Source organism: Trachurus trachurus, assembly GCF_905171665.1.
Source record: "Trachurus trachurus genome assembly, chromosome: 12".
Classification (NCBI taxonomy): Eukaryota; Metazoa; Chordata; class Actinopteri; order Carangiformes; family Carangidae; genus Trachurus; species Trachurus trachurus.
In genome coordinates, this window is record NC_139908.1 from 29,480,613 (window position 1) to 29,506,470 (window position 25,858).

At 41.0% G+C, this 25,858-nt stretch overlaps 1 protein-coding gene across 1 annotated transcript; it reads left to right on the top strand.

Annotated features, from left to right (window-relative positions):
• Positions 1-1,909: 1,909 nt before the first annotated feature.
• On the top strand, positions 1,910-25,473 carry LOC310994456 (uncharacterized protein; the record flags this gene model as incomplete). The annotated part of the gene is made up of 18 exons (XM_083983159.1): positions 1,910-1,971; positions 2,241-2,313; positions 2,457-2,499; positions 2,732-2,810; positions 3,208-3,296; positions 3,428-3,574; positions 3,677-3,728; positions 7,629-7,729; positions 8,781-8,866; positions 18,661-18,742; positions 20,975-21,060; positions 21,166-21,253; positions 21,431-21,479; positions 21,628-21,718; positions 22,672-22,772; positions 22,982-23,066; positions 24,969-25,073; positions 25,369-25,473. The coding sequence occupies 18 exons, from the start codon at positions 1,910-1,912 to the stop codon at positions 25,471-25,473; spliced, it is 1,524 nt and encodes a 507-aa protein (XP_083839285.1).
• Positions 25,474-25,858: the final 385 nt, after the last annotated feature.

Below are 25,858 nucleotides of genomic sequence, written 5' to 3' on the forward strand. Positions count from 1 at the left end.
ACGGTCCATGGAATGAAGGAATGTGAACCATCAGTTTCATCATTTGTGACCATCATTTAGCTGGGGACGCTACACACTTGTTATTTTTTATTAGGCTATTATTAAAACAAGAAAGCTACAAAGGTTTTTCTTTTCTTTTCTTTCTCTTTTTATTATTATTTTTTTTTACATTCTATCATATTTTCTTGTGTGTGGACATAAAAAAAATGTTATTTTGGTGTACCTGTGCAGGTAAAATCTTATTTTGGTGCCCGTGAAGACAAAAGTTATTTTGGTGCACATAGAGGCAAATGATTATTTTGGTTCTTCATTAGTTCATCAGTAACTACTGTAATGTTTGTGTACCTTACACAAAAATAGTAACTAATGACTAGGTAATGATTCAGTACTTATTACCTACTCATATTGATGTCTCACTTTACTATAAGGTGCACAAAAAGAGTAACTAATGATTCAGTAATGATTCAGTACTCATCACCTAGTCATTTTGATGTCTCACTTTACTCTAAGGTACACAAAAAGGGTAACTAATGATTCAGTACTCATTACCTAGTCATTTTGATGTCTCACTTTACTATAAGGTACACAAAATAGGTAACTAATGATTCAGTACTCATTACCTAGTCCTTTTGATGTCTCACTTTACTATAAGGTACACAAAAAGGGTAACTAATGATTCAGTACTCATTACCTACTCAATTTGATTTCTCACTTTACTATAAGGTACACAAAAAGGGTAACTAATGACTAAGTAATGATTCAGTACTCATTACCTACTCATTTTGATGTCTCACTTTACCTTAAGGTACACAAAAAGGGTAACTAATGATTAAGTAATAGTTAGTTCCTCAGTAATTTGATTAGGAGTTACTGAATAACTCACCATTAACTAATAGTGAGTTCCTCATTCATTCCAAATTTGTTTCATAGTAAATAACTACTCTAAATTTTGTGCACCTCAAACAACTTTACTGTGAACCACGGTGTGATCAGTATACAGTACTACACAGCCCCATGATACATTCATTTAGCCTACCAAACATGTGACAAACTATCATATTTATTTCGAAGGCAACATGGATGGTCATATTGATGTGTATGTGGTCTGAAATTAATGAATAAAATCTTCTAAAGAATCCTGCTGTCTGTGATTTTTTAAGGAACTACTAATGTAAAGATGAAGATGAAGAAATGAAAAACCACTCATTATGTGTCACTTTAGGTCATAAGGGTTAACTACTGGACATTTTATTGAGTAATGATTCTGTACTGATGAAGTAACTAGTTCGCTAATCATCAAGTTGTGATTAACTTTCTATGAAATTTGATCATGAGTTAATGAAGAACTGATCATTAATAGTTCCTCATTAGTTCCTCATTAACTACTCCTCTGAAATTTGATCAGGGGTTCCTGAAGAACTGACCATTAACTAATAGTTAGTTAATCATTAGTTCCTCAGTAACTACTCTAATTTTGTGTATCTCAGTTCCCTAACTAACTACGCATTAGTTCCTCATTAACTACTCCTCTGAAATTTGATCAGGGGTTCCTGAAGAACTGACCATTAACTAATAGTTAATTAATCAGTAGTTCCTCAGTAACTATTGTAATTTTGTGTACCTTAGTTCCTCAGTAACTACTGTAATTTTGTGTAGCTTAGTTCCTCACTAACTACTCATTAGTTCCTCATTAGTTCTTCATTAGTTACTCATTAACTACTCTAATTTTGTGTACCTTAGTGTAAAGTGTTACCTTTGTAACAATTGGGGGAAAAAATAGTCTCACACAGGTGTGTGTGTGTGTGTGTGTGTGTGTGTGTGTGTGTGTGTGTGTGTGTGTGTGTGTGTGTGTGTGTGTGTGTGTGTGTGTGTGTGTGTGTGTGTGTGTGTGTGTGTGTGATATGTAGAGATGGCATTAGCCAGTGGTCAGTGGCTGGAGAGAGAGATTAGAGGAGCAGCCCCAGGTCCCAGGTGAGTCCCATTCCTCCTCAGTAGTCAACAGCAGTGACAGTGTTACTGTAACTGGGCTGGTTGTGTTGCCTCATGTTGTGTACATTATAGTAGCTGTGTCACTGTCTAACTGTAATTGTAACGTTAAATAATTACTGGGTCAGTTTCAAGATCATTGTCTTACTGAAATAGTATGAATTGTCTCATTGGAAAATTGTCTCATAGAAGAAAGGTTCAGATGCTTTGTTGTGTGTGTGTGTGTGTGTGTGTGTGTGTGTGAACCCTCTCAGGTATGGACACACATTAGCTTTGGCAGGAAACGTTGCCTTTCTGTTTGGAGGAGCCTCCAGCATCAACCAAGAGGTGACTTGAATGTTTCTCCTCTTTTTAAAGCCCCTCTTTGTTCAGGTCGACTTGACATAGGAACAAAGAACATCTGAAGCTGCACAAACATGACAGAACCTTGAAATCTGGAGGGTGCATTATTGTTTCTCTCATTTCTTTAGGAGGACAAACCTGTTTACTTCAGTGACTTCTACATGTTAACAGGTACAAATAAAAGATGTCTGTATCCTGACAGATCTTTTCCATGATACTGTGGATCATTATCATTCCATGAAGCAGTGTTTTTACAAACAGGCAGCTCTACATTTTATTTTTCTATTTTTTAAAATAAATTTCCAATCATTATCAAAGTAATTCCCCAATAAGTCAGATTTATGAACTAACCTCCTTAAAGCTGGAGACCTGTTAACCTGCTGTAGCTTCTTTCTGTCTGTAGTTTCTCCTGATGCTGTGACATGGGAGGAGATTCCTCAGAACGGAGAAGTTCCCTCAGCCAGGGAGGGACACACTCTGTGGTAACTGTTACTAGAATTACTATAAAATGTTTGAATTGAAAACAAAACAAAAAACAATGTTAATGTGCAACGCAAAAATAATAATCATAAAAACAGTTAATCTATTTTGTATTGTTGATCTCATCAGCTGTTTATCTCCATGACTAACAAAGTCAGCTACATTTGGACTAACTTCAGCACCTTATTTCAAAAGGATCTTGCAAATAGATGAAGCGCTTGTGCTTTAATGTACCAATGTTGGACAGCTAAGCCACAGTTGTGGTTGATAATAGCAGCGTAGCTTCTATCAGCTCCTGCAACTTTTAGTGTTTGTTGCTGAAGCACATGCATGTGATGAGCAGCACCAACTCTGCAGCAACACTCTCTGGAACAATACTCTAATGATTTTCCTTCTCAGTGTTGTGAAGGGCAAGTTATATCTGTTTGGTGGGGTGTCCAGCCCCGACGCCACCGAGTGTCTCCCAGGAGTCTACAGCTTTGATATAGGTGAGGATGTGACACAGCAGGAGGAAGAGGAAGAATCCTGTTTTTGTTTTGTTTTGTTTTTTTTCTTCTCTTGTGTGTATGTGAGTGACAAAACTCAACATGGTTGCCACGGTATTTCCTTTTTCTAACAGTGTCCTTGACATGGGAGTGCTTAGTAACTGGGGGTGTGGCCCTCAGGACGCTGGGCCACAGCTCTGTTGCTGTGGGGGACAACATCTATGTATATGGAGGCTCTCTGGGAGCAAGTCCAGTCGACGATCTCCTGGTCTTCAGCACAGGTCTAAAAATATGAAAACACACACACGGTGTTATCAAACTGATCATCATCCTGCATATTCCTTCTTACAAGAGTTTCTCTCAGACTCTCTGCTGTGTTTCAGTGTCTCTCACCTGGACACCAGTTAAAACCAGTGGATCACCGCCTCCTGCACTGTGAGACTCCTGCTTCCACTCATCACTGTCACAGTTTTATAAGAGAAAGAGATTAGCTTAAAATGTTAAAGGGATAGTTGAACATTTTGGCAAATTGGCCCATTGCCATAATCGCTATAGTCACAGCAGTAGGTTCATTACCTTTAATTGTCGGTGCAAGCTATTTTTAGAACGGCGGAGCAGAGCAGCTAGCTGCTCAGAGATAAGCTACGGAGGCTCATGGAATTTCTTGGTTTCCCTCATCAAAATCAAATACACAATCCAACAACTCCACAACACTCTGGTGGACAAGTTGTGACCTGCACATTCACCACGCTATGAGATAATACAGTTTTTCTCTGTTGGTTTGGCTCATTTCTTGAAACAGAAATTACATTCTTAAAACTATAAGACCATTTGGCCAAACAGTCTTACAGTTCTGCACAACATTTCAGCTCACTAGCAAAAGCGCATATCTCTCCCAAAACTGTTCACACATGCTTCAAAACTAGATTCCTTTACCATGTAAAGTGTCAGTACCATCAAAATGGCAAAGATCTTTCTCAATTGCTTTTGGCTCATTTGCATTCACTTAGTGCTTTTACCAAAAATAAACTGGATGGTTCAGCATAACACCATGGATGAGCTGCAGAACCTCATATCTCTCCCAAAACAGTTTACTTATGTGTCAAAACCAAACTTCTTTCTCATGTAAGTAGTCAGTGCCCCCAAAATGCATCATCCCTGTGGCATTCTGTGAGCACTGCAAGTCAAAATGCTTAGATGTTTTGTCACTATGGCAGAGACGTATAAAACCTAAGAAAAGGACTTTACAGTAAGAGCAGCCTCCAAAGTTTGACATCACACACACTGCACTCATATTGCCAAGGAAATTGTAACCATTTTTATTCACATAGCCTACATAAAGTAACTCAAGATTATGTACTGTAAAAACAAAATGTATAGGCCTACAGTTCTCTGTACATGTATGAAATATGAACACAAAAAAAAAACACCAAGCCTTTGGTGCAGTAAACAAAGTTTCACGAGTAGAGACATTTTCACTGGTCATCACTGTCATCACCCTCTGTCTCCTGGCCACCATCTTCATCCTCCTGACCATCCATACGCTGCGCTCTGATTGGCCACATATTTTCATCAACATCACAGCGGATATTTTCCCTTGCGTGGTCTATAATTGTGGCCCTGGTCTTCTTGCTCCTCGGCCTCTTCCGCCTATTCCACCACGCATCCGCACTCCTCCTCTTCTTCTTCTTCTTCTTCCTCCTCTTCCTCTTCCTTGAGCAGGGAGTTGCTCATGATAATTTTCTTGGCCAGGTACCTCCATGTTTATACTGCAAAAGGTACAGGCCCTAGCCAAGCTCTATATATACGCGTTTGGCAGCATTCACAATCATAGACAGCACCAGTCAGGTAGCTAAACAGCTGATCTGAACTCCTCCTTCGTTAGTCAAGTTCTAATTTCACCTGACTGTCAATTACTGTCATGAATTTATGAAATGCTGCAAGAAATTCATATGGTTTTCATGGTATTAGCCTACAGTATGTTGACTAATGTTGACAGTTGAACAGACTATTGTGCATATGATGATTTACACAGTGAAATCATGCTGACATGTTTTGGAGAGAGCAACCATTAGACTGAGAATCAACTAATCAGCTTAGATCAGCAAGATCTATTCATTTGGAAAATGTGCTAAATGTATGCTCATTGTGCTAACTCTAGGGTACTTGTACATAACCATTTGCAAAGATGCACTAAGACACTTGAGACATGTACTAAGACATTTGCAATTTGATGAAATCAATGAGAAATGCCATTCTGTTGTGAACATTTGCAAGGTGGTTTGGAGATTTGTCCATGTTATTTTGAGAATGTAATTTCTGTTTCAAGAATTGAGCCAAACCAATAGAGAAAAACTGTAACACAACGTTACCAGACAGAGTTGTTTTAGAGGTAAAATCATGCAAAACCGCTGATGCGCGTTGCCTTCAGGGACAGTTTTTCATTAAGCAGTCTCCGTATTACAGTTTTTCTCAGTCGCTTTGGTGCTATTCTCAGATCAGAATGAAAGTTCTCATAACTATTAGTTCAACCCCCACAACATGTCGTCATTTGTCCACATCATAGTAGCAGTTTCTCCTTCCTCTGAACAAATTGCAAATGCTTTTGGGCATGTATCAGTTGCTCTCATACAATTATCTGCTGTTTTACAACATTATCATTTGTTTATGTCATGTCAGTCAAAATGAACTATACTTTTGAACGCTGAATAGTCGTTCCCTATAAAACTAATAGTCCTCATTTCATTGCTTGAGTCATTACATACAAAATTCTTGAACTCGTTTTCAAAATCTGTCAAACTAGTTTTAAATGTTGGGAGAAGCACTGTGAATTCAATTATTCAAACATTTACAGTAAGGAACAACAGGTATGTATGGTATTGGACAGTAATTCAGCACTAAACAATCTGCACTGCTGTCATTGTGTCAGGCATTACTGTAAGATACAGTGGGACAAGAACTTTTTTACATTTACATTTACTCACAGCTTCACTAGAGAACAGATTGACTGTATTGTAATGTATTACTGCAACCACAGTAAAGATTTCCCATCTTTACAGTACGGTACTGTACTACAGCATTTTACAAGTAGGAAGCACTTTGACAGTATTGTACACTACAGTAATAATGGTTGATGCAGTACATGTACTGTACATTACTGTAATTTTACTCTGCATCACATAGGATTACAAGACAACCTCACAGAGGTGGAAGAGACTGAGCCCATTACAAACAATGGCATAAGGTTGAAAGAGATACAATGTAAGGATGACATTACTGTATCTTTGGGAATATTGAATCTGTTTCAATCGCTACAATTGACAGAGTGATGTAGATGAAAATGTGACTGGAACGTCTGGATGTGCAGGAATGATTTACAGTACTCTGTAGGTTCAGTTACTATATGTACTGCAACATTGTTTACGTAAAGTTGTACCCAAAGAGTGTTTCTTATGTTTGTTGTAGATGACTGTAGTGTATTTTTCCTTTGCACAATGCTGTGAACAAATCAGAATTGCAAAGAGCATATGCAGTAGAAATGTGAAACATACATATTCAGTATCTCCACTAAATACAGTAATGTGTAACTTTACTGTAGTTTTCACATGGCTGTACTAGTAGTGTATAGTGCTGTCTGGAGCATTTTCAGGTATCATCACTTTTTGCATTGGAAAACACTTAGAGAATAAAGTGTCCTAATGAAAACATGACAAAGCCATTTGACTATCTTGTTCATAAACGATGGTGTCAAGACTTCTCATTTTGACGACACTGACAGTTTCATTGACACGAGTACTTGCTTTTGAGGGATTGACAATCCATTTTGAGCAAGTGACGCACTTTTGCAGGTTATCCACTAGGTTTTGCAGTTTGTGATAATTGTTCTGAGAAATGCACTAACTGTTGTGCAAAGTGAGTGTGCAGCGAGTGATGTGAGAATAGCACCAAAGCGACTGAGAAAAACTGTAAAACAACTCCATCTCATAACATTCCGTTATTATCTCATAGCGTGGTGAATGTGCAGGTCACAACTTGTCCACCAGAGCGTTGTGGAGTTGTTGGATTGTGTATTTGATGAGTTTGATGAGGGAAACCAAGAAATCCCATGAGCCTCCGTAGCGTAGCTCTGAGCAGCTCGCCAGCTCACACCGACAAATAAAGGTAACAAACCTACTGCTATGAAGGGATTATGGCAATGGGCCAATTTGCCAAAATGTTGAGCTATCCCTTTACATTTTTATTGTCAAGTTTGTACTAACTCAGCAGCTTATTACCACGACACTGAGGAAAAATATAATGTGTTGAATGTCTGGTGCTTGTGTGTTGTCTGTGCAGCTTTGGTCAGAGTTTTGCTCTCGTCAGTGATCAGGTGTTCATGTTTGGAGGTTACCAAGCAAGTGGAGACTTTTGTAAGGACCTCCATGTCCTCAATACAGGTAGACATGGATTTAAATGATCTCTGGTGTGAAATATGTGTTCATGTAACATGTACGATGTGGCAACACAGTTAAACACACTTTCTTCAACCATTCACATGCTGCTAAAAGGAAGTGCCACATGTCTTTAAAGGAAGATCCAAGGCACTCTTCTTCAATAATAAAAAGCCTTTATTTTACAATGGCTATATCAATTAAAACATTGGGGTGGGTTACAGCCCACGTGTTTCGGCAGAAGCCTTCTTCAGGGTCCCTGGGTCCCTCTGGGTCCCAGAAGAAGGCTTCTGCCGAAACGCGTGGGCTGTAACCCACCACAATGTTTTAATTGATATAGCCATTGTAAAATAAAGGCTTTTTATTATTGAAGAAGAGTGCCTATGATCTTCCTTTTTTGACCAATGTTCCCACCAAATAGCACCTTCGTCACATGTTTTGAACCTTCTGAGCACTCTGGATTTTCTTCCTTTTTTTTTCCTTTTTCCTTTGCCACATGTCTTTATTTAGTTTACTAAGAATTTTGGTACACAATATAATAATTGGAGTGATTTCAGTCTAATATAGTCAGCCCACACTTCTATACAAAAGTCTAGTTTTAAAAAAGAGAAAAAAGAAAAGAAAAGTGCTCTATGGAAACACTTTTTAGCTCCTCGTGGGGGATCCCAAGGTGTTTCCAGGCCAGATGGGATTTACTGTAAAATCCCTCCACTGAGTTCTGGGTCTGCCCCTGGGTTTCCTTCTGGTCGGACATGCCTGGAAGGCCTCCATAGCGGCCGTCCACCAACCGGAAGGATTCCCAGCTCCCCCCATTCCGCGTGTCCAAGTGTCCTTGGGCAGCTGTATGAATGTGTGTGTGAAAGGGTGAATCTGACAATACAGTGTAAAGCGCTTTGAGTGGTCCAAGTGACTAGAAAAGAGCTCTAAGTGCAAGTCCATTTACCATTTAAACGCATCTTCATCTGCACCATCCTGCAAAACTGATTCTGATTCAACAGTTTCATCTCCACAGATTCTACACTATACTCTCTGACCTCTGTGTCTGTCCTGATGTTAGAAAACCTGTTGTGGCAGAAATGGGAGGTGAAGGGAGAATCACCTGCAGCCTGCAGTGGACACACACTGACTGCCCACCATGATAAGGTAAATAGTCTGTCACCCCTCTCCGTTTCTAATGCACACACATATGTATGCATGTGTTACGCCCCTGTAAAGGGGAATAATAATGAATACACACAGACACGATGTATCGTCAGTCACGTCCAGTGTTGTAATGTATTTTCCAATAATTCACAACTTCCTTTACAGCATTGTACATTGTTAATAAACCAAAACTGTTTAAGCATCTGTTCTGTCAATATATAGTTCAGTAAAAGAAATAAAGCATTGCGTTGGAAATATAAAATATATCTCTACAATGTGTAAAATTCAGAATTGACTAACTGTATTTTTAATACACAGCAACTGTATGATGATATTCACTCACTTTTACATCTGCTTCTGTACAAACATAACGAAAGTATCTCACATTTTATCATGTGGAATATTCACAACCAAACCTACATTCTGCAAAATGGAAGTTACTATCATTCATTCACTCATAAACAGAAAAAGAGTAACGGTGCTACACGTTTATCATTAAACATATTCTCATTAAATGTCTGACGTTGTAAATAAACAACACAACTACACCTCTGAAACAACGTCGTCTGCACGGCACGACGCAGCTAGCAAGAAAACTACGGTGGAATTAGCATTGACATAAACAAAACTTAATAGCTCTCAAACTTACTTTAAACTCCGTTATTGTACTCCCTACTCATGTTTCGTGACACATAAAACATATAAACACATGTTACAGCTGCTTATGTTCACTTTTCTTACCTGTAAAGGGGAATAATAATGAATACACACAGACACGATGTATCGTCAGTCACGTCCAGTGTTGTAATGGACGAGCGAAACACCGTCTTCCCCTCTACCGTCTCAGCTCAGGCAAAAGCAATCGAACCCCGAACACCCGAGGTGATTTTAGGATTAGCTTTCAGAAACACAACTTATAAGATGAAACACTTTAGAAACAACATAAATAATATTAAGAGAGCTTTTCTAAAATAAAATAGATAATTACTTGTGTTTTACACACTTTTAACTTGTGACTCTATACTCGTCTGTCTCATAGACCAAAGAAATAGATAATGGATCACTTGATCAACAGATCACCTGGAATTTAACCTTAATCCACTTTTCTTAAACCTTTATCATTACTGATGTGTTTTTAACCATGTACTTTAATGAATTAAATTATCATTGTTTCTAACATTCTTCCTTTTACTGTTTTTAGAAACGCATGTGAGTTTATAAACCCTTGTTTTAGCAGTTTTAACAGCACTTAACACTTATTTTAACCATTACACACTCCCCCTCAATAAAAATGTCGTCCTCGACATGAAACGATTAAGGCAGGTGCATAATATACAATCAAGGTATTCTAACAGTTCTTATGTAGGCACTTGGCCTACCCAAAGTCCTCGAGTGTGTGATGTATGGCAGATCAAGCTGCTTCAACAGTCCATTATGAGTGTGTTTGTGTGTATTGTCACTCTGCTTTCACAAAAGTCCATGAGTGTATGGGATGTGTATGTATGGTGACACTCCGCTTCCTCAAAAGTCCATGAGTGTATGGGATATGTGTGTATGTTGACACTATGCTTCCTCAAAAGTCCATGAGTGTGTGTGATGTGTGTGCAAGACAGTCCATAAAATGTCTGTGGTTACCCGTGCAGGTGCACAGGCTGGTATGTGGGGTACTGGACAGAATCTGGCCACATGGTCCCTGGTTGATGGATTCTGTAGTGTTGCATAGGGTTAAACCTATACATGGATCTGGCCGGAGGTCCCATACTGTAGCAAACTGGATTACCAAACTCATTATAGGTGAATAGCTTTGGTGGTCGCCTTTCTCTCCTTGGCCGCTCTTGTACTTGTTCATTTTCACTCTGGCTGTCACATGGTGGAGGCGACATAGGTGGCGGTGCAGGGTTGTCTCCAAGAATTTCCAGTTCCTCTGGAGCCTCATCTCTGTCCAGCAACTCAATCTCACCTGGATCCTCTCTCAGCTGTGTCAGTGTTTGCTGTTGTTCCCCTTGCTTGTGATGTGCTCCTGCCGGTTCAGAGTCTGCTGCCTGGCCAACACATTCCTTTTCATTACCTGCCTGTGGGTGTGCATCCTGGAGAGGCTGTTGAGGTAGGTAATAGAGCCAGTCATCCTCTGAATCCTCATCACTGTCATCCTCTTGCTGACTCTGAGCACTTTTTCCTTCACCTGTCTGTTTCAGGCTTTTCCTCCGTGATCTGGCGACTTTTAGAGGAACTTCCAAAGGCAGATGGTCACACGGAAGCAAGAGATTGCGATGTAATATCCTGCTATCTCGCCCCTTTCCTTGTTCCGGTACAACTTCGTAAACTGGAGCATCTTTGTTTACTCGGCGAACGACTTTGTGAATGATTTCTTCCCAATGACTGCGTAGCTTGCCAGTCCCTCCTCTTGGGGTCAAGTTTCTAACAAGGACGCGGTCTCCTGGTTCCAACTCTGAGCTTCTTACTTTGCGATCATGGTTTCTTTTTCCTCGTTCAGCTGATTTTCTTGCACTGTTCTTTGTTATTTCATAGGCTTCCTGCATCCCTTCACGCCACTTTCGCATGTACTCTCTGTGGTCAGGCGTACCTGTTTCTGGTGTCAGACGGAAGAGGATGTCGACAGGCAGTCTTGGAGTCCTCCCAAAAAGGAGATAAAAGGGAGAAAAACCTGTGACTTCACACTTTGTACAGTTGTATGCAAAAATCAACTTGTTCAATGACTCCTTCCAGTTCGATTTCTCTCTCTCTGTCAGTGTTCTGAGCATCTGTATTAGTGTTCGGTTGAAACGCTCTACTTGGCCGTTTCCTTCAGGGTGGTATGGCGTTGTTCGTGAGCCTAGCACTCCAGAAGTCTGCTTCAGTTGTGAGAGGAGCTGGTTTTGAAATTCACCTCCCTGATCATGATGGATGCGTTGAGGGAAACCAAACTTTAATGCATAATCATTGAAAAGCTTGTCCGCTACTGTTTTTGCCGACTTAGAGGTGGTGGCATAAGCTTGGGCAAATCTTGAGAAATGATCAATGATAACCAATACATATTCATAACCGCCTGAACACTTGTCAAGATGCAAAAAGTCAATGGAGACTAATTCAAAGGGCTGGGTTGTGACAATGTTGGTTAGTGGTGCTCTAATCTCTCGGCTGGGCTTCTTTTGTTTTAAACACGAACAGCTTCGAGCCACATAATGTTCAATGTCCTGCTGCATATGAGGCCAAAAGAAGCGCTCTCTTACCAATGAAGTGGTGCGGTCGACTCCTTGGTGCCCCATGTCATCATGTAGTTCTTTCAAAACAGTTGTCTTGTACTTTTCTGGCAGAACAAGCTGTGTTCGTGTGGCTGTTTTTCGACGCAGGATGCCATCATCATCTAAGGTGAGTTTTTCCCATTCACGTATCAGTCTTTTACTTTGTGCACTGAATGAATTTAACTGTTTGTTATCAGGTCTTTTATTTAACTGACGACACTCAATCACTGGGCCGATATTTTTATCTTCCTTTTGAGCTTGACAAATCTCTGCAGGCAAGAGAGGCTGATGTTTTGACTTTGTGATGTCTTTTGACTGAGCAGACAGAGCCATGGACCACACTGTATTAGGACTTGGATCCTCAACTGACTGTACTACTGCTTGTACTGAACGGGACGACAATTCCTCAGTGCAGTCTTTCAACATGGTGTCGATGTCTACTGGCATCCTCGAAAGACTGTCGGCATCAACATTTTCCTTTCCTGGCCGGTATCTTATGGTGAGGTGAAAATCCGCTAATTCAGCAACCCACCGGCTTCCAGTTGCATTTAGCTTTGCTGTGGACAAAACATAAGTAAGCGGATTATTGTCCGTGTACACAGTGCATGATGAGCCGATCAAATAGTCCCTGAATTTTTCACACACGGCCCATTTTAGGGCCAGGAACTCTAGTTTTCCGGAATGTAGATGGTAATTCTTCTCAGATACTGTGAGAGTCCGGGATGCGTATGCTATTACTCGCATTTTTCCTTCCTGTTGCTGGTATAAGACGGCCCCCAGGCCTAGGTTGGACGCGTCCGTGTGTAAAACAAAAGGTTTGCTGAAGTCGGGAAAGGCAAGTATTGGCGGCTCCACCAGATGATCCAAAAGTTCCTCAAGCAAGTGTTGATGTTTTTCTGTCCATACAATGGGCTGGTTAGAGGACGCTCCATTGTGTCTCTTTTTCATCTGTCTCGTTCTTGTCCCATGTTTGTCACTCTTTTGCACATCAGTAGGAGCTCTCAAGAGGTCGTACAGAGGGGCAGCTATCTGAGAAAAATTACGAATGTACTGGCGATAATAACTGAGGAGACCCATGATAGCTCTTAATTCTCCAACAGTGGTTGGTCGCTTGTCTTTTAGGGCTCTAACAGCTATGGTGTCAGCAGGGTCAATTTTACTGCCCTCTGATGAAACGACCCGCCCCAGATACCGAACCTCTCGACGAAACATCTCACATTTGGCCGGCTTCAACTTTATGCCATACTCTCTCAATCGGCGCAGCACAGTTCTGACATTTTCAACATGACTTTCAAATGACTGACTAAACACAAGAATATCGTCAAGATATGGGATACAAATCTGATCTCGAATTCCCTCCAGACACTCTTCCATGCATCGCTGGAAGGCAGCCGGCGCGTTCATCAAGCCAAAGGGGATTCGGATCCATTCATACAAACCCCAGGGGGTTACGAAAGCAGTGAGGGGGCGACTCTTTTCTGCCATGAACCCCTGATGGTAGGCTTTCCCCTGGTCTAAGAGCGAAAACCATGAGTGACCCCCCAGGCCGTCCATAATGTCCTGCACTCGGGGAATGGGCTGACGGTCTGGTACGGTTTTGTGGTTTAACTCACGGTAATCTATACACAGGCGTAAGCTTCCATCCTTTTTACGAACGCACACAACTGGAGATGCATAAGGTGAGTTTGATTTGCGCACCCAACCTTGTGTGATGAGGTCATGCAAGTAGCTCTTCATCTCTTGATAAAGTGGTTTTGGCACGGAGATGTAAGTTTTGGCCACAGGCTCGGTGTCTTTCAGTGAGATGGAGAGCCGCAGATTCTCAATACAGCCAATGTCGTCATCAGAAGTAGAGAAAGAGCCTGACTCTTCTCTTAACATTTGTTTAACTATTTCTTTTTCAGATGGGCCGAGATGGTTCACGTCGACTGGGGGTTCCCATTCACCAGAAGAGGTTTGTTCATTTCTTACTCTCACATTACTCACTGTGACTGGAGGAGAGGTGCAGGATCGTTCGAAGATTGTCGGTGGATAAACTGCTTGAACCTGCTGCGCTGTCCCAATAATAGTTCTGCCAGTGAGCACGACGTCATGGTCTGTTGGATTTTGTACATCGACAATTATGAATGGTTTTGCCCCTTTTCCCAGTGTCACAAGAGTATCAGTGAACTCAAGGCCCTCTGGCCACTGTGGGTCAACACTAGGCTCAAACATCAGTGTTGTCTCAACTTGTGAAGGTGCTGTCAGAACACGGCAATCTACTTTTACAGATGTGTGTTTGGGGACATGTACTCGCTCTCTGGTCGTCTTGACAACATATTCATGTGATCGCTGTTCAGCAGTAACTTGCTCTACAAAAACTTTAGCATGATCCATCTCAAAGCCAGGAAAAGCTGCTTGGACAGTTTTAATTAGCTGCTGTTTATCAGTGGCGTTACTCTGCTGTAGCTCAGTATCAACAATCAGTCCAATAACATTTGAGCCAATAATAGGTCGTGCAAGACTGTTACCTTTAATCACCAGGGTGGGAACAACGACCTCTGTTGTGGGGACTCCATCTGCAGCTAATCTAAACGTCACCTCTATCCATCCGACGTATGGCATGTCTTCACCATTAGCAGCAACAAGGTTTAAAGTGTCATTAGCATCAATGATCTCAGAAATGTCTCTCAATGTTACGTGTGATAAATATTCTGTTTTCCAGTGTTCACTCACTACAGTCACTTGTGAGCCGGAGTCCCACAATGCTCTAACCTGCTGGTCTTGGATATGGCAGTCAATAAGGTATTTATTTCCAACTAAAGGAGCAACTTTGATGTGTTTTCTCTTTCGTGTTGTGGCTCGGACTGTTTTACATGAGATTGTTAAACACTGATTTCTGTGGACCATCCAGTGTTCATGTTGACATGCTTTGGAACAGTATAACACACCTTTACATGATGCACATTGTCTCAGCCTCACGTTCCTTCCATGTGCACCACAGTGTACACAAAGTTGGGGCGCTGTTGATGAAGCGGTCACTCCCTGCCCCGCTGGGGTAACCCTGGCCCGTTTAAAGCGCTCCCTCTGAATTGACCTGACCTGCCCACTCTGCAGCCGACTGCGAAATGTTCATTACTGCCGCATCTGAAGCAGTGACTACAGTCTTCTACATTTTCCTGCTCGCAAGCATAACATCTCCTTCTACGGCGTGGTGCAGGTGTGGGGAAAGGGCGTTGGTTGGCGAACCTTTGGTGGGGCTGAAGATAGCCATGTTGTGTTGCAGGGGCAGGAGCAGCCCAGTGTCTCTGTGGCGGACCATGGTGGACTGGTGCTAGCTGATGAGGAGTGCAGTCTGGTGGTAATACTGGGTCTGGTTGCTGCCTTGGTGGGTAAGAGGGCTGCTGCATCGACTCTTTGATGGAAGCAACTTCAGCTTTAAGGTCCTTTAAGAGAGACATGTTAGCTTTCATTTCTTGCAGTTCTGAGAGAATATCAATTTGATTCTTACTGTGACCCGCCTGACTCGTTTTCTCCTTCTTTTCAGCAGGGGTGTGGTCAGACTGAGCAGAGTGGACGGTTACAGGTCGCTGTGGTGTTGTCATTTTCCTCTTGTCTTGCCTCTCACTTTCATAAGCACATGCTGTGTTCAGTTTTTCAAACAGGAGTTCATCAGAAACACTAGCTTGTTCCAGGTATGGCTGTAGATCTCGTTTGATATTATCATTCTGCAAGCCAGTCATCACTGAGTGAAGAAACATGTTCTGTACTAGCACTGGATCATATCTTAGGCCTGACTCTGACTCTTGTGAGGCAAACAGAATCTTCTGCCTTAGATCGAGAGCACGGATGAGGAAGTTTTGAGGCGTCTCTTTTGTGCCCTGAACTTCTGATGACAACTGTTTGTATAATTCTGTTGCGCTCTTTTCTTGGTAATGACAACGGAGAATCCTCCTAAGTGTTGGTAGTTTGAGGTCACTTTTCCCCTCTAAGTAACTGCGTAACTGCATCCCTGGAACAATGGCTCTTATGACGGCATCAACAATCTCAGTCTCAGGAAAGCCCTTTAGAAGGCCATGCTCAATCTGCCGTGCTAAGCTGGAAAATGTGAGGCGATCTTTTTGTCCTGGTTCTCCGATCTGTCCCGATATTTTAAACTCTTTGTGCCAGGGGGGAGGGACCTGACCTGGAACTGTACCTGAGACTGGCGTCGTGTGGAAGACTGTGGTGACCTGAGCCTTGTGTTCACTTCCGCTATAAGTACTCCCTGTAAAAGGCAGTGGCTCTAACGGAGGAAGCCTGCTTTCTTGTGGTATAGTGACCCCTGTGTTGTCTTGTCCATTTTGATCTTCATTTGATTTTGCTTGAAGCTTAGTGAAGTGCTCAGTCATAGCTACCTCAGCATGGAGCTCAGTTACCTTGTCTTTTAAGAATAGGAGCTCTGATATTCCCATATCCTCGAGTTCTTGTAACTCCTCTCTCTGCAGGTGATTACTTATCATTGTTACTAATGACGTTCTGTTCTTTCCTGCCACATGCTCAAATTTTTCTCCAGCAATAGTGAGGAAGTCACATATTTTCTTTAGATTGTCTGCTGGCAGCGTACACAAAAGTTCAAGTATTTCCATCTGCAGTGTCTCTATCTCAATTGACTCCATTGTCCTTGTGGCAACAACTCAGTGCTCTGTAGCAGTAGTAGTTTGTGTGCTAAACCTCAGCAACAGCGCTCCTGGTACTTTAAGTTCACCTCAGATTGCTTGTGCTCTTTGTTGTAGACGTTCAAACCACCACCGTAGAAGCCACTATAGATGCTGCCGGCCTGGGTAAGTTGAAGGGGACTGAATGAGAGCTGGGGACGTCCGTTGCTGGCAGAAGTCGAACCTCGTCTCACCCAATCCCAGCAGTGCCTCCAGAAAATGTTACGCCCCTGTAAAGGGGAATAATAATGAATACACACAGACACGATGTATCGTCAGTCACGTCCAGTGTTGTAATGTATTTTCCAATAATTCACAACTTCCTTTACAGCATTGTACATTGTTAATAAACCAAAACTGTTTAAGCATCTGTTCTGTCAATATATAGTTCAGTAAAAGAAATAAAGCATTGCGTTGGAAATATAAAATATATCTCTACAATGTGTAAAATTCAGAATTGACTAACTGTATTTTTAATACACAGCAACTGTATGATGATATTCACTCACTTTTACATCTGCTTCTGTACAAACATAACGAAAGTATCTCACATTTTATCATGTGGAATATTCACAACCAAACCTACATTCTGCAAAATGGAAGTTACTATCATTCATTCACTCATAAACAGAAAAAGAGTAACGGTGCTACACGTTTATCATTAAACATATTCTCATTAAATGTCTGACGTTGTAAATAAACAACACAACTACACCTCTGAAACAACGTCGTCTGCACGGCACGACGCAGCTAGCAAGAAAACTACGGTGGAATTAGCATTGACATAAACAAAACTTAATAGCTCTCAAACTTACTTTAAACTCCGTTATTGTACTCCCTACTCATGTTTCGTGACACATAAAACATATAAACACATGTTACAGCTGCTTATGTTCACTTTTCTTACCTGTAAAGGGGAATAATAATGAATACACACAGACACGATGTATCGTCAGTCACGTCCAGTGTTGTAATGGACGAGCGAAACACCGTCTTCCCCTCTACCGTCTCAGCTCAGGCAAAAGCAATCGAACCCCGAACACCCGAGGTGATTTTAGGATTAGCTTTCAGAAACACAACTTATAAGATGAAACACTTTAGAAACAACATAAATAATATTAAGAGAGCTTTTCTAAAATAAAATAGATAATTACTTGTGTTTTACACACTTTTAACTTGTGACTCTATACTCGTCTGTCTCATAGACCAAAGCAATAGATAATGGATCACTTGATCAACAGATCACCTGGAATTTAACCTTAATCCACTTTTCTTAAACCTTTATCATTACTGATGTGTTTTTAACCATGTACTTTAATGAATTAAATTATCATTGTTTCTAACATTCTTCCTTTTACTGTTTTTAGAAACGCATGTGAGTTTATAAACCCTTGTTTTAGCAGTTTTAACAGCACTTAACACTTATTTTAACCATTACACATGCATGCATGTATGTATACTGTATGTATATATGTATGTATGCATGCATGTATGTATGTATCTATGTATATATACTCATGCATGGATCTATGTATATATGTATGCATGCATGTATGTAACCAAACTCCACAAACCAAACTCCCCACCTGAATCGCTCAAACTAACCCCTCAAATTCTAAACCTGACCCAAATCCGTTTTATTTCTCATGCAGTGTCCAGCTCATTAGGAACTCATTTTGTCTATAATTCTTACACCAGCACATTTTTGCTTTTCTTTGTAAGTTTATTATAGGGTCAGGTTACCTTTTGATTTTGTGATTTAGGCCATGAACACATATAGTACAGTCAGAGATTGGTTTCTCTTAGACAAGAATACTGTATGACCTGTTTATTACAGTAAATGTACCCAGTTTCCCCTCATTTCAATCCCATGCAGGACATCTACTGGTTTGGTGGCAGAAGCATAAATGAGGATGGCACAGTGTCTTCATCAAACGAAATCCATAAACTCAGTATTGGTGAGTGAGACGCAGAAGATTCACTGATAACATTGTGCCCATTCCTAAAAAAAGCCAGGTGCTTCAGAATTAAACGATTTTAGGCCAATAGCACTCACCTCTGTTTTAGGCAAGTGCATGGAGAGAGTTTTAAGTAAACATATGATAGCCTCTATATGGAACAGCCTGGACCATCTACAGTTCACATATAAAAGTAAGAGGGGCACAGATGATGCGACTGTAACCTTGTTCAACACCATAGCTGTAGTGGCTATCTGACCTTCTCTTCTTTGTTCTTCATTTCTTGTTCTGTTAACCACTCATGAGAGATGACAGGAGACCGTTTATACTCTGCAGCTGCAGACGTCGCGTGCATCGCGTACCTCGCGGTAAAACCACTGTGTCGCGTCCGCCATCACTCTCTTATTCAACACTTTCTTTACAACAACGCTTCACTTCCTGCTCTAGCTACGGAAGCCGCACAAGCCCAAACCTCAACACAGACGGCTCAAAACTCAAAGCACATTCAAAACGTGTTTGTGTGTTCACACCAAAAGCGTCGGGAGCGTTTCGGCGGCCAGAAGTCATTCATTTTCAATGGAGACTGGCGTCGGGAGCGTCGACGCACGAAGGAGCGTCGAGAGCGTCAAGTTGAGAGAAGTTCAACTTTATGAAAATGAGGGGCGTTGCGGCGGCGGCGGCGGCAGCCGGTTACAGACCAGGAGTCTCACAGCAGGAGAAATTGAAAGCGCCTGAGTGGACACATCTTCCGCGCTGCTTGAAAGTCCCGCCCCTCTGGCCGCCGGCCGCTGGAGCTGAACAGAGCGTTGAAAGCGCCTGCTGCCCATGCTGCTGACGCTCCCGACGCTTTTGGTGTGAACGCACTAGTCAACATAAATCAGCGCAAATATCAAAACAATAATAAATGGCGCTTACAATAGCCAAGCATTTACAAGTCCCCACACACTACGCCAGAATTCTTTTATGCAAATACATATTCTGTTGCACCAACTCATAGACCTAGTATAGGGGTTAACGGTGGTATTATCCATTGGATCAGAGAGTGACCAGAGTCCTTGTAAATGGCAGTGTTTCTGATGAGATTGTACTGAACACAGGAGCACCACAGGGAACATTTTTTTCACCTTCTCTTTTTTCTGTTTACACAAACGATTTCAGTATTGATCAAGCATGTTTTCGTTTATTTAAATACGCAGATGACATGGCGTTGGTTGCTCTACTGCAGGAGGGTGATATCGAAGGAGAGAACCTGTATTTCAATCATGTACTGAGCTTTCAAAAATGGTGTTCAGCTAGCTCCTTGGAAATTAATGCTCTTAAGACCAAGGAGCTGGTCCTACAGAATAAAAAAGGAGGCCAGTAAATATAGATGGACAAATGGTTGAAATGGTCGATGATTTTAAATATTTGGGCACACACATCAACAGTTGTCTTACCTTCCAAATCAATACAGATCATGTTTTTAAAAAATGTTCACAGCGCCTCCACTTGCTACACAGTTTAGGAGTGAGTCAAAGTATTTTAGAAATGGTGTACAAGAGCCTGGTGGAAAGTATTTTATCATTTAACATGATGTGGTACGAAAACCTGAATATTAAGGGAGAAACAAACTGCAGAAAATAGTGAACATGGCCTCTAAGATTGTAGGGAAGCCACAGAAACATTTGAGCTGTCTCTATGATGAATTAGAATTAAAGCTGAGAAGATAATTAATGACTCCTCTCGTCCCATGTACAGCGAGTTTGAGCTTTTGCCTTCAGGGAAGCGGTATACTGTAGACTACCGATGGCAAGGAAGAACCTATACAAAAAGTCCTTTGTCCCAGAAGCTGTCTACACAATAAATAAGATCAAAATGCGATAGCTAGGTACCCTGTTTACTCCTGTTTTTTCCTTTGCTGAGGGTTTTCCTGCACAGCAGGTTCGTACTGTGCTGTGCTTTATGAAATTACATACTTGAATGTGTGATGTGTGAAGTACAGCTACTGCCATAGGCTATTTTATATATTTTTCTATCTTTGAAATGTTTTTATTGTATCATTATGTGTTCTGTTAGCCTACTGTGAGACATGTCTATGGTGGTGAAACCAAGAGGAATTTCTACTCTGTGGATAATAAAGTTTTCGTATTCGTATTCGTATTCGTATTCGTATTCATATAATTAGTTTCAGGTCTTCCAAAGAAAATGGAATGGGTGAAGGTTTGCTTTAAATATTTCACACTGTCTCTGCAGCTAAGATGAAGTGGAAGGTTCCTCTGTATGTTGGGATCCCTCCGGCTCGCCGGCACGGACACACAGCCTTCATCCTGCACAGTCATGTCAGCCTGCAACTCAGTAGATTAACACCATATTTGTATATAGTTATGTTTGTTATCACTATTCCTTATAACACAATATGAGATGTGTGTGTGTTTGTTTGACAGTTGTATGTATTTGGAGGAAGGAATGAAGAGCAGGAGTTCAACGACCTGAAGGTGATGAGACTCATCAACCCCTCAGAGAGACAACCAGGTCTGTTCTTCATATCTATTTGGTTTTAAAACATAACATGAGGGTCAGGGGGATGCAGTGTGAAGTAGAACCTCAATCTAAAAGTGAAGAAGAACAAAAAAAAAGAGGAATTAAAAACTAAAATGTGACAGAAGTAGCTGTGGGAAAGTTTGAAAACAGGCAACTTTTTCTCTCCAGTGATGAAGGAGATTCTGTCAGAGTTTGGTCTTCAGGGGATCAGCCACAGGTCAGCAGCTGCTGTACACATCTGCATTCCTTCATGCATTACATCTGATTGTGTGTAGTTTCAATCTAACGTCATGCTCTGTTTGAGTCTCTTCTCTCTGTTTCAACACTTTGGTTTCATTCTGGTTTTGACTGTTCTTCACCTCCAGCTTCACCCCCACAAAGGTCCCCAACGTCCGCTATGAGCTGAGCGAGCCTGCTGCGTTCAGCCAGTCCAGGAGCGCAGCAGCTAATGCACAGGTGAAGTTCAGCTAAATGTAGTTTATTACATCACTGTCCTTACACTGGTTGTAGCAGGTATGACGGCTGTATCTGTAGCAGAAGCAGCAAAAGAAGAACTTGTCATGGTAGTTTGACCAGTTGCACCTGTGACAGAAATAGCAGCACTTGTAGCTTCACCATTAGTCATGACAGTATGTAATTATAGCAGGAGCATTAGTTTTAAAGGAGACATATTATGGAATTGAGAATTGACAAGAAAATCAGTCATTTTCAGGCTCTCTAGGTTGAAATCCATGTGGTTTTACAAGCTGTTCCCTCAGTTGTCTGGCAATGATGTAACTAGTTTTTGAATGTGCATAACCCCACCCCTACCTGGTACTAGTAGAAGGGGGCGGGGCAAGCAGTGGTTTATTTGCATTTAAAGGAACAGTCACTGAAAGCAGCCGTTGTGAACAGGGCTGTTTAGAGAGGATGAGAAGAGCTGTGATGTTTGATCCTTGGGGGATTTTGACCAAAGCATGTCACAGACATGTCTTTAAGACACCTGGGGACTGTTTTAATTTGTAAAAAAAAAAAAGGGGCAGAATATGTCTCCTTTAACAAGGAATTCAGATCTTCTACCATAGGATTTAGTAGATTCAGTTAACACCCATCATGTCCTCTCATAAATAATAATAGTAAAAAAAAAAGGTCAAAGTTAATTCACAAAACTGAGTTCAGTCTTGACTCAGTTGTGCTCTCACTTCTCCTACTCCTACTGTTGTGGCTGCAGCAGGGATCTGCCCGTCTATACCTGACCTTCCATCATTATCTCATGTTTTTGGAACTATACGTCTGAGACACTTCTCGGTTGTTGATTTAAAAAGCTGGATATCAGTTACATCCCACGACCACTCAGTTCTATGTTTGAGGCACATCCAAGGCCATGGCAGTGATACAGCAGGTGTTCACGTTTTTGTCTCTTGGTGCAGATGTTTGTCCACAGAGACTTCAATGCAGTTCGTGATCAGGCCATGACAATGATCCAGGCAGCCTTCACTCTGCTGGACCAAGAGTTCCACAAACTGGATCGGTACATGTTTGTTTCACATCTGTATGTCAGACCACAAATAGTGCAATATGCATATACAACATATTGCAGAATCTCACACAGCTGTACCATCAGCTGAATAAAACATAGTGGATGGATGGATGGACGGACAGATGGGTGGATGGATGGATTGAACTCTATGAAAATGTATGTGATTTTAACAGCTAACTATATTTTCCACCTGTTTCCAGAGAGAAGTCAGAGTTGTCTAAAGCTGCTGCTTCTTTGCACAGAGAGAAAGAAGCTCATGAGGCCAACAGACAACAGCAGCAACAGGTCTGTTACTAATCGCAATTTATTGACTGTAATCTGTGAAAATAAATCCATTCTATCTTGTCTGTTTACAGTTTTTCTAATTCTAAATAGTTTTTCTTTTTTTTAACAATTTATTTATTAACATTTTTTCCATACAGTTTACAGCATCAGTAACAGCAGTAGAACTTCAAATGCCACCCAAACCCACCCCCTCCCAAATCAGACCCATAGGCCAACTCTTGCCTTAATCCCTAATAATAATAATAATAATAACAATGATATAAATAATATAATATAATAAAATAATAAAATATAATAATATAAAAATAAATAATAATATTAAAAAAAGGATAATAATGACAGTAATAATAAAGTAGATGATAGATAAATACAGTACTGAAGTAAATAATAGAAAAATAAATTAAAACCATTAAAAAAATATAAAGAAAGTACAAAGCACAGTAAATTACATTCAGCAAAGGTCATGATATTGGCTAGCCAACAACTACCGCTACACCACTGACAGTACTCAACCAGTTAACTGTGAGAAGTTATCCAGATATGTTTTAAAGTCACTCCAGCATTTTTCAAAAAGATGTGGTTTCTTTTTCACATTGAACATAATTTTTTCAGAGGCCATGTATGATGCAACTTCCTTAAGCCACATTGAGACAGTGGGTGGGTTTTCACTTTTCCACAGTATGGCAATACATTTATTTCCAGCAATTAGGGATAGCCTAATAAAACGTCCTGAAGCTTCCTTATCCTGTTAGCGGGTAAAACAGATAAATCCCCTCGCAAAATCAATCTTGGTGAGTGAGGAATCTCAATCTCTGTGATGCCCTTGAGTGCAGCCAGGATATGATCCCAAAATTGTTTCAAATTTACACAGTCCCAAAACATATGAATAAGACTTCCTGTTGCGACCTTACACCTAGGACAAAGCTCAGAAATAGTATCGTACATTTTATGGAGTCTCTCTGGTGTGAAATAAATTCTATGAATGAGATTAATCTGTAGAAGCCTATGACGGCTATTATACGAAAACTTCTGAGCTGAGCTACACAGCGCCTCCCAATCACAGTCTTTAAAGGTGAAACCAAGATCTTGCTCCCATTTAGCCCTAGATTTCAGAGTTTTATTTGTCAGGAGATCTAGTATTCTGCTGTATCCACAAGTTTCCGAACGTCATCTATGGGCAAACCCGGAAGTCGGTTTTGCCGGTTTGGTGGAATTGTACAGTTACGTTTCCATGGTTTTCAGTCGTTGTCATAGTTGCGGTAAACGCATGGATCTATTAACGCTGGCTTTTAACACGGATGTCAATTTGTGTGATATCCACTGTTAAAAGCTGCTGTGATGATCCATGCGTTTTACAGATTTTCATTGGAAAAAGAAAAAAAAAATTAATGCATTTACCGCGACTACTGAAACCATGGAAACATAAACATAAAATTCCACCGGAAGAGCAAAACCGGCAAAACAGGGTACGTTTTTGACGTTCGGAAAAAGGTGGATATCACGGACACCATGCCCTTAGAGTGTTGAATGCCCTTCAGAATGTTATCAGTTACAGGAGATTCTAGAGGGGTTGGATGCCCACCCTGTTGAGAGCAAATAAAGTGCCTGACCTGCAGATATGTATAGAAATGCGCAGCGGGAAGATTGAAGGAATCTTTTAATTGTACAAAGGATTTGAGTATATTATTATCATAGAGGTTGCCAAATGTTTTAATCCCCATGCTGTGCCACCTCTTAGTGAGGCCATCTCTTAGTACAGGTGGGAGTGCTGGGTCTCAGTTGCTTTGTTACATTTCTTAAATCATCCTTAACATTTGTACAACATTAAGTGCATTTCTCAAAACAGATATTCCAAACAGCACCACACAATGGATTATTTCTTTGTGTGACTGCATGTGTCAGGAGCTGCAGGAGATGCTGGACAGACATCGCTCTCAGAACGAGGCATGGCTCCGAGCCAGAGCTGAGGAGAACGACCGAGAGAGGAGGGAGCTCTGCAGACTCAGAGTCAGTCAACACACACACTAGCCCTTTACACTTACCTTAGCCCACCCCCAATAAATGTTTAAGCCAAAGATGTACCCCAACCTGAGCCATCAAACATCCACAAACATCCAGAAAAACCACCACATACACATGCGTGGATATTAGAAAAACGATGCTATTGACTTCACAGCACATTGTGTATGATAATTCGTCTTGCTATATCTTACTGTTGACTGCCTAAGGTGTCCTTCAAAAGAAATCCTACTGCTTTGAGGTCTGTGATATTTAGAAGAGCTTCTTCTTCTTCTCTCTCTAGGAGGAGGTGTTGCAGGAGCAGGAGAGGCTGAAGGAGGAGCACAGCAGCATCCAGAAACGAAGTCAACATCTACTCTCCATCATGCAGCAGTTCAAAGGAATGTGAGATAGATAGATAGATAGATAGATAGATAGATAGATAGATAGATAGATAGATAGATAGATAGATAGATAGATAGATAGATAGATAGATAGATAGATAGATAGACAGACAGACAGACAGACAGACAGACAGACAGACATTATGATCAGAAAATAATAATTGTTTAACTGGTTGATGTGAGAGCAGTCAGAGCTCAGATAGTGCAAACAGTGTAAAGCAGGATTCCTGCAGGTTGTGCAGCAGCACAAGATGCATCTGTAATGCACATTATATATGAAACTGAGAGGTCGGCATCAGTCATCTCACATAATGCTTCTCTGTAAGATGATTATGACTGTGTGGATGTGGAAATATAATTGCTTGTAATGATGAACCCACTGAGTTTGCA